Genomic DNA, 10,401 nt, shown 5'->3' on the forward strand with positions numbered 1-10,401 from the left:
AAAAAAAAAAAAAAAAAAAAAAAAAAAAAAAAAAAAAAAAAAGAAAACCATATGCTAAATGAAATATGCCAGACACAAAAAGACAAACAGTGTATATTTCCACTTACATAAGGTATCTAGATGATGCAAATTTATAAAGACAGAAGGAAGAATAGGGGTTACCAGGGGCTGAGATTACTTAATGGCTATGGAGTTTCTGTTTGGGATGATGAAAAAGCTCTGAAGATGGATGGTGGTGATGATTACACAACCTTGTGAACATGTTTAATGCTACTAAACTATACACTTAAAAAATGTTAAAATGGTAAACTTTGATGTGTTTTGCTACAATAAAAAAAAAAAAAAAAAAAAAAAACACCTAATCAATTTTATATTTTAAAGAGAGGAACCACATAGATAGGAATAATAGTCAATGGGATATTTTACTTTATTCAGTACAGCTTTGCTTTTTAAAATAACAAGCACATAATATTTTCATAATTTAAATCAGCTTTAAGTCATTACAATTTTAATTATCTGTGCTAATAAAAGGACAATGTTTAGAATCTCAAACCAAAACACTTTATATAGCCTCTGTACATCTGAATGAACATTTATGTTCCAATGTAAAAAAAGATCTTCCTCTATTTTATATATTTTTTAAAAAGACTAAAAGCATTAATAATTAGAAAAGAATCTATACTAAAGTTTCTCTGTCTACTGAGGACACTTGTATCTTATACAAGCTGACATATGCTTTCTGAATGGGTCACCAGCCCTTCCGTAGAAAGGGCAACACATAGTGATATATTTTTATAAGAAAGAAACTAATAATTTAAAGAAGAAGAAAAAAAGGAAGCTGCCTAAAACCAATAAATGCGAAGTAGATTGAATCAGGGCCTCTTTTAAATTGGCTATTTTATTAGGAAAGTGAAAAGTGATCTCAATAAGTCTTGCAATTTCTAAAGATTAGAACTGATATCTTTCTCAGGTTCAAGAGATTCTATCCTTTCACACGGTGCACAATTGTTGCTTTTCAAGTCTATTAGCGTGTCAATGACAGATGTAATTAGAATGGAGGCTGGAGGGAAAGGAAACCACACAGAAAGGGAAGTTAGAGACCAGGCTTCTATTTCACAGCAAGTGAAACGGAAGTACACGTAAACAAGAGAGTATATATATTAGACCTGCTGAAGATTATAAGGGGCTATTTATCAATGCAACTCACAAGCACTCACCTGTAAGGGCGTTGGATCTTCAAAATCCACCACAAAGCTCACCTTTTAGTAGTCTCAATGTGTGATTATCATCCTGCTGTGATTGTTTATTTTTACTATTTACTCAATATTATAGTACCTCCCTAGTTATCTGGCCTTATTGAGAAATGAAGGTCAAGGGTATGCTGAAGTAGTTAACAGCATGGGGCTTTGAAACTCCTTCAGAACCCAAGGAAGTGAGTTCAAATCTCAGCTTTACCACTTAAGAACTTTATGACCTTGAGCAAGTTATTTAATCTCTGCCCCTAAAATCTCTAAAATAGGGTTAACATTGTTAATAATGCTCATGGCTTACTGTTGATAAGTAAATGAAATGCCTGTATACTGCATCACAATCCTCAAATACATAAAATTTTATAAACACACTTTTTTCAAAGTGTTACTGGTATTATTTAAATAATCATGAATATAAATCTCAATAATTTATTTTTCTTTCTAAAAAGGCAAACAAAATTTAACCTTTTCTGGACTGTGTAGGATCACAATTAGGAACATAAATTATAAGGTAAGATTATACATGACTATAAATACAAAAAAAACATTCTGCAGGCTATCAGTCATTCTTATGGACACATCTTGAGTGATGACAGTCTCTGATGAGAGTTTAGGTTTACAGAGATGTTTGTCTCTATGCTAATTATTTCTGAATTGTTACATTTATAATTTTAAAAATATGGTCGCCATTTTTGTCTTCATTCACAGTCAGAGCTAATTAGTTGTGCCTACTTCTTACAAGCCTCTTTCTCATTTTCTTAATTCCGAAGTGCTGTTAGCTAAAAACAACCATTTTAAAGCAAACTGATCTGGTTATAAATACACACACACACAGAGCCTGTAGGTTCAGACAGTTCTGGGTTTAAATTCCAGTTATGCTACTTAATTTGTGACCTTGTCAAGTTACTTCAGTTCTCTAAGCCTCAGGTTCTTCATCCTTAAAATGAGATTATTACCTATACTGAAACACTGTGGTAAGAAGCAAATAAAAACTTAGCTAAAACATCTTGCAGAGTGCTTTCTAGTACCTGACAATGTAAGTCATCCAGTCAATGGTAATTATTATTCTGTAATTAAAGAAGTACGTTGAAATTATTGCTAAGTTAAGAATAAAATGAATTTCTTACTAGAAACATGCTTTTAATGGGTAAAATTCCTTGGCGCTATGGAGACAGAAAGATGAAAAAGAATATATTATCTACCCTCCAGGAGTTCAGAGCCTAATGAAGACAGATGTAAACAAAATCACAGCAATCTGATGAGCAAAACAGTAAAAGCAGCAGCACTCCATGTGAAGTCAAAATGTTTTTCTGGAAGAGGTGATACTTACCCTAGGAGGGTAAACAGGAGTTTACCAGGTTGGGGGTTAGGGACTGAGGTGAGCAGACTTGGTCAAGGAGGTTACAAGAACACATGAAAAGATCTACAAGGAAGAAACAGGATGGTAGGATCTGGAGCAGAGTGCTTACAGAGAGGCAAGTGTAGAAAAGCAAGCCCAGATGAGATAATAGTGGTTTAGTACACCATACCAAGGAGGAGTTGGCCCTTTTAAAATAAGCAATGAGAAATCACAAAAGTATTAATATTTTAAGGGCAGTGAAGGAGATTGGCTGAAAAAGATTGCATGCTTACATTCATGTTACAAAGAGATCCCTCCACCTACACTGTGTAAACTGACCAGGAAGGGGTCAATTTTTGCTGCTTCTTTCCAGCCTGGACTATATTTTTCTTGACTATAAGAAAATAATCAAGAAAGAAAATATAGTCCAGGTTGGAAAGAAGCAGCAACTGATCTAAAGTAGTGAGAAGAAGAAAGGAGAGTGAGGAATGGATGAGCGAGACTAAGAAGGTAGTCTGCTAACCCTCAGAAATCTAGGAAAATTTCCCAGTTTCCAGTTTGGGAAAATGGTTGGGTCATGATGCCATTAGTCAAAATGGAGACACAATAGGAATAAAAACAGTTTTTGAGACGAAAACAGCTCAATTTGGAATTTGTCTGAACAGAGCTTATGCAGTCTGAAACTCAGGTAAGGCTAGAATTAACTCCAACAGGAGAACATGAAGGCAGAAATGTAAGACAAAGTAAAAAATAATGTCACCCAAAAGAAACATCCAGATCAAAAATGGGGCTATGAATATCTCTTATAGCTGCTCATGAATACCTTATTTTCTGACTTTCACTTGTTTTCCAATTGGACAACAGAATTTTATGAAAATGAGACGTTATTTATAATTTGCATAGTACTATAAAAGTCTGAATTTTTTTTCGTGTAGGTCTGCTAAATATAGATGCTTACGTTTCCCGAAAATTGTGCCCAACTTCTTTACTATCATCCCAAGACTACTGAAGTGTTTAAGACCTGAAAGATGCCCAGTAAAAATGAATGAATTAACTAAATGTGGTCCTTAAGTCAGTCAAGAAGCCAAATGTAGTGCTGAAAGACTTTAAAATTGCTTCAGGTATTGACTTAAAGTTATAAATGAACATTTAATACAGTAATCTAAATTTTTCTCTAAATACTGTCTTTTCCATTTCAAAACACAATTTTCAGTGGTTTGGGAACTGTGAACTGACTTTTCCAAGTTCAAGAACTCACCTAAAACTAATGATTTAGGGATATTCACACTTCAAATTTCAAGAGAAGTCAGAAGCAGGTAGAAAAATGTAATTATTGATTTTTAAAAATATTAATTTATAAAGGAAAAAGGGGCTGGGCCCAGTGATTCACACCTGTAATTCCAGTGCTTCGGGAGGCAGAGGCCAGAAGATCGCTTGAGACTAGGAGTTTGAGACCAGCTTGTGCAACAAAGTAAGATCCAATCTCTACAAAAAATAAAATTTGCTGGGTGTCGTGGTGCACACCTATGGTCCCAGCTGCTCAGGAGGCTGACGCAGGAGGACCACTTGAGCCCAGGAGTCTGAAGTTACAGTGAGCTATGATCATGACACTGCACTCTAGCCTGGGCAACAAAGCAAAGACCCTGTCTCCAAAAAACAAAAACAAAAAAACCCTGTTTCCGGAAAAAAAAAAAAAAATGAGAGAGAAGGAGGAGGGCCATACTAAAATGCTTCTCTTACTCTTACAGGTAGATTCTTATGTTAACGATATGAGAGCTCTTCACAGGAATGTTGAGGAGAGATTTTTAAATAGACTCTCACCCCTGAGAATGATGACTACACAGGTCTAAGTGTTTCTTCAGTATTTTCTTTGTACATACCTACTCAGATAGATGCACATTACAGAAACTCAAAAAGTGAGTGTTCACAAATTGGCAGATGAAAAAGGTGAGTCAATAAAGAAGCAGGGAAGACAGCTGTGGGGCAGAAGAAACTGTAATAAGGACCTGAAAGTATAAATGGGCACCATAAGGGAGCTGAGCCAGTACAAACTTCAGTGCTTGTTACTATTTCTCATTAATGAATTGAAAGATACTTTATGAAATCTTCAAAACTAAGAAAGGATAAAGCTCAATGCTCTGTACATCAGATTACATTACAGTTATAGTCATATCTTTTCAGAGAGTCCAACTTTCAATACTTCCTTTCGCTTTTTCTGAATGTCAACCCTCCCCCTTATGCACATTTTTTTATATTAATGAAGGACAGGCTATGGTAGTAATATAGGGAAAATAATCAATTTGAACATGATAACCTAACTTAATTATAAAACTAATTGGAAATAAATTAATCCATCTTTATTGGCACATATTTTCTTATAAACTTTTTTTGTGTAGTTGAGAATTCTTTGGGCACAATTTACCTGCCTGAATGTGGACCTTGGGAATATCCTACTAGAAATCTTCGTTATGATATGCTTTCACAATTAGATCTTAGACTGAGAGAGAGTGCGTGGAGCAGGTAAAGAGTTTCAGTTTTGGAGTCAGCAGTTTAGTGCTTGCTTCACACTTTACCATCTCCATAACTTTTCTTAAGTATCCTGCATCTCAGTAATCTGTAAAATGGGACCAATAATAGAACTTACTTCACAATATTCACAAGGATGACATAAAATAATGTGTCAGGAAAACACTAAATACATTGTGTTATTTTGGTAGCTGTAAGTTCAGTTAGTACTTAATCAATTTTTGTATTTCAAGTATATCAAACAACCTAGGTTCCACCATGACATGAAAACAAAAGCCCACACACTTCCAGAGTATTGCAGTGTCCCACCACTGGTAAGTGTACCAAATAATTTCTTCTTTTTAGCTTTTTATTGAAATAGCCAATAAGTCAAGTTTCAGTCGGCTACCAGCTGAGAAGGCAGTATCTAGAAGATAGCCTGTCCTAAAACTCCACTGCAAATAACTAAGCAGGTAAGCAGTATCCAAAAAGTCTAAATTGTAATGGCATTAAATAAAGCAAAAACCATCAGCAGTTTGCCCTACACAATCCTGTAAGTTTTAAGAAACTGCTTCTGGTTACTTACTTCCTAACATAGTCTCTGAAGCAAAAACCTAGGTCAGGTCCTATTCTTTGAAGAATTAAAATCTAGACTGGGTTCTCACACTTTTAGAATGTGAGCAAGATGCCATCCGTGGTTGTCATAAAATTATCCTTGCTTTGGAAAATTCTTTTTAGATATCACTAAATTAAAATCACATGTTAAGTTCTCTCATAATTACAAAGGCACCGTTTCAGGATGGAAAGGCAGACTAGCTTGGAATTTCAAGCTTTCCACTCTGCCACAATGTGGATTCAGTTTTGTATTTGGGGCTGAGGTTTGAGTTTGGCTTTCTTCATCATGATTTTACCCCCCAAATACACTGCCACTAAACTGCATTGCTATTTACTACATATGTAAGCATTTCAGGTGAAATCAGGGAGAAGAATGGAATAACTGAAGTTAACATGCTTGTTTAAAAACTATTCAGACATCTCAAATATTTCCAGATGCCAGTTGACAACCTTACCACCTGAAGCAAATATGCATTTGTTGTAGTGGGGGAAAGGAAAAAGGCCACACCCAAAGTTAAGACACCACAGTGAAGTGATACCCAGTTTCAGAATTTTAACTATTGCTATTTTCAGTACTCTTTTCACGGTCAATGAATTCTTTAACTTCACACCAGGCCCAGCGTCAAAAAAAATGTTTCACTGATCCTAATTACTTAGGTTACTTCATTTAGTAATAGGTAAGTCCAAGATGGAGAATTACCTCATTCAAAGAAAGGTTCAAGTAACTTTGGTGTAGAAGAGGGCCAAACTCAAATGATCAGTGCGCAGAAGAAACTCTGGATGAGCCAGACACCACTCCTCCCCTCCCCCAAGAGGCCAAGAAGTCAGGTAGAGCCTGCCTCTATTAACACAGCACTTACCTGACAGAACGCTACCAAGTTACCTGGACCCTTCTTTCGGTTTAGCTCCTCCCTAGACGCCCCTCTCTCCTTGGTGCCGCCTCCACCCAGGAAGTCTCTCCCCCCCGCCCACCCCCATCCCCGCAGTCCAGCTCCCATGAGCTTCTTCAGCCACATCTCCAGCCCACCTCCGTGTTCTCGCCTACTCTTCTCATCCCCGCTTACCTTGGCCACATAGTCTTTCACCTCATCCAAGTCTCCGTTTTTCAGGGCCCACATGAACTCCTTGTCGCACATCACTGCAGCGGGGCAGGCCGGTTGGCCGGGCAGAAGATGAGGAGGCGGTGGCAGCAGCAAGCGGATGCCGCCGGGCGAGAGGGAGGCAGGGCCGCGCGAAGCCGGAGAGCAGAAGAAGAGAAGGCAGGTTAGGCTGCCAGGCGGGCGAGGCAGATGGCCGCGGCGACCGTTCGGGCGGGAGAAAGAAAGTTCTTTTGCGGCCACCGGGCCCAGCAGAGCAGGTTCCGCCTGGCCGAGGAGAGGCAGGAACCTTTGCACTTCCGGTTCACTCCCCACTAGGACCCTCCCCCAACTTCCTCTTCCTCTTCTCCTCCGCGGAACGCCCCTCTCTGGGTCCCCGGCGCGAGCGCCAGTAGTGCGCATGCGCAATATACAGACTGCCGGGAGTCCAGAGTGGAGGAGTGGGCGGGACTAGGAGGCTGACTGAAGGGGGCCCAGGGGAGGTCAAGACAGTGGAGGAGTGGAGGAAGAGTGAGAGTAGTTTCGATGGGGTTATGTCGCTTCTGCACCACCATTAATGGAAAAAACTTTACCTTTTAAAAAACATAATCTTGGAGGGCCTCTTGCTCAGCTTCTAAAAATGTATAATAAGAGTGTTTGATTTGAATTCCTTCCTTCTTGCCTTCCTTTCCCCTTCCCTCCCTCCCTTTCATCCTCCCTCTCTCCATTATCCAATATTACTGGGCTGAAAACGGTGGAATAACGCTATTCCTGCCCTCCAGGAAATCTTAAACACTTAAAACTACAATGTAAATTGAGCTTGTTAACACTGTGTATAATGTTCTCTGGAGCAAAAAACTTAAGTGTGTGGCAGGGAAAAAAAAATTAACTCATCTTCCTGACCAGCAAATGACATCCAGGACTAGGAATTCAGTTTGATGCCATAAAGCGGAACAAACCAAAATATCTAGTACAATTTGCGTTTTTTAAATTTACTGTTTTTAATGGTTTGAAACTTCAGGACTGTTCTAGTGAAGTCAGTTCTGTTCTTCCTAGTGTTTAGTTGTAATGCCATACTGCACAGCTACCACCTGAATTGTTCCTCACAACCCTAATGATCCAGGCATGCGCACATGAACATAGATCCAATAAAAGCTCTTACTGGAACTAGAAATATATATACATATATAACTTACTGTTTATAGAACTCATATATATAATCTATTATTTGTAACCCACAAAAACACATTAACCAAGCTACTTTATCACCATTGCCATGCAGTGTAGGGGTTCCAAACAGACTCTGGAGTCAAATTGCTTTGTTTGTGATACAGGCCCCACTTCTTGCTAATTTTGTGTCATCTTGGGCAAGTTACTAAACTCTCTTCTGCTTCATTTTTCCACATGTGTAAAATGGGGATGTCAATAGTGTTTGGAAATGTATTTTTTTGTTGTTGTTGTTATCAGAATAGAATAGCAAATAGGTTTCAAATCAAAAGAAATCCCTCCAAATTTTAATAGCTATCTAGATTGTTCTTTGTTAATTTTACTCCCTGACAATTAGAAACACAAGTCCACATATCCAATAGTGATACATTTCCAGAAACAAATCTCAAAGGGGAGTTTGTTAGGCAAGTCCTAGAATCTCCATCCCTTCTCCAACACACTCCCACCTGTGTGATTTCTGAGTTACATCATGCTGAGAGCTCTTGATTTATATCTTTGGCCGGGTGCAGTGGCTCATACCTGTAATCATAGCACTTTGGGAGGACAAGGCTGGAAGATCGCTTGAAGCCAGGAGTTGGAGACCAGCCAGGGCAACAAAATGAGACACCATCTCTACAAAACACAAAGATTAAAAACATTAGCTGGGTACAGTGGCAGACATCTGCCTTCCCAGCTACTTGGGGAGCTGAGACGGGAAGATTACTTGAGTCCTGGAGTTTGAGGCTGCAGTGAGCTATGATGGCACCACTGCACTCCAGCTTGGGTGGCAGAGCAAGATCCTCTAAAAAAAATAAATAAGTAAATAAAAAATAAAAAATAAACCGTTAACCAGACTTTTCCTATGCGATCTATTCTTATATATAACTTCTTACTCATTTGGATTTCTCAAACTTAACATGTCCAGAATAGGATCTGGTCTCCTGTAGATGTTAAAACTAGTTGTCCCCCACCCATCACTGTAAATGGCGCTGCCAACCACCCTATCACTAAAACCAGAAACAGGGGAGTCATAATTGGTCTTCCCACTCTCAACTTTTCTCTTATTCAATCCATCAGTAAATCTTTCAAAAATACGTCTTAAATGTGTTCATTTCTTGCCATCTTCACTATTACTACTCCCTGCACCCTCACATATCCCCCACCCCTGCCACTGTCATCTGTGTCTACACTGCTATGATGCTATGTGCTGTGATAGCCTCCCAGTTGGTGTCCTATTTTCACTTATCCTTTTCTAGAGAATTCCCCACATTGGGAGTTACTCTTTTAAAACTTAAACATGCACTTGTTGTCCTAAGATCTTTCAAAGACTTCCTATTGCAGGTAGGTTAAAATCCTAACTACTTGATATGGCCTTCAGGGCCTTCTATGCACTGACTGCTGATGGTAGTTGATAGTATCTCCTATCTCATGACACTCCCTTGCGCCCCCATTGTTTCTTGGATTTTGAAATACCTTGTCTGCTGTCAGTTTCAAGCTAAACCAAGCTCATTCCACCCTAAGGCCTTTATGCTTCTTGTTTCTTCTCTGGAATGTTCTTCGTCTAAGTCTTGTTCATTCCTTCTGACTTTTGAGGTTTCAATGCAAACCTTCAGAGAGACCTCCCAGACCACCTACTTTAAATAGGTCCCTCAATTATATAGCCCAGCTTTTCCCCCATTTACAGCACATATCACAAGCATTTTAGTTATCTTTTTTGTTTACCTATTTTGGTAAGTATTCATGGTGTAAAACAAATAATTCCTTTGTCTGCCATTCTGGGCTCAAGAGAGAATTGCTCTTCCTGGCTTGCAGTTGAATACTATCATGTAACTAATTTTGGCCTATTAGTTATGAGCAGACGTGAAATGAGTCACTTCCAGGCTTGTCATTGTAAGACCCTTCAGAACTCTTTCCTTCTACTACAGCAACTAGCAACATGCAAGATAGTGGCTACACAGTTAGTTTAGGTTCCTGCGTAGCTACAACGAGCAGAGCTCCCTCACCATCCCATAATGGATATATACGATGAATATGAATTTAACTTTTATTGTTTTCAGCCATTTAAATTGTAGTGTTTATTACTAGAGGAACACTGAACCAATCTTGACTAACACAGAAATTAGTGTCAGAATGGGGATGTTACTAGAACAAAACCTTTAAATAAATGGCATTGGCTCAGTGTCTGGGGAGTACACAGCAAAGGAAGTGATAGGAGAAACTGTAAAGATGGTGATTCATATTCACAGGAGTGAAACCTTTGGCAAAACTCCTGTGATAATATGGGGAAGCTCTAGTAGTTCTAGAGGAAAAGGCCAGAAAATGGAAAGCTGGTGGCATGTATCAGTAACTAATGACTATATAAAATACAGTTACTGGTGGAGGGTGTCCAGGTTCTTGGCACTGTGAACAA

At 38.6% G+C, this 10,401-nt stretch overlaps 1 protein-coding gene across 1 annotated transcript in view; it reads right to left on the reverse strand.

The window, feature by feature from the left end:
- The window catches only part of MTPN (myotrophin), a 52,438-nt gene extending 45,242 nt beyond the window's left edge, over nucleotides 1–7,196 (reverse strand). Inside the window, exon 1 of the mRNA XM_023190039.2 lies at nucleotides 6,774–7,196. Coding sequence (XP_023045807.1) covers nucleotides 6,774–6,845 — 72 coding nt within the window. The 5' untranslated portion in view covers nucleotides 6,846–7,196. The remainder of the gene's footprint in view (nucleotides 1–6,773) is intronic.
- Between the last annotated feature and the right edge of the window lie 3,205 nt (nucleotides 7,197–10,401).

The sequence above is a fragment of the Piliocolobus tephrosceles genome, chromosome 8, assembly GCF_002776525.5.
Source record: "Piliocolobus tephrosceles isolate RC106 chromosome 8, ASM277652v3, whole genome shotgun sequence".
NCBI lineage: Eukaryota > Metazoa > Chordata > Mammalia > Primates > Cercopithecidae > Piliocolobus > Piliocolobus tephrosceles.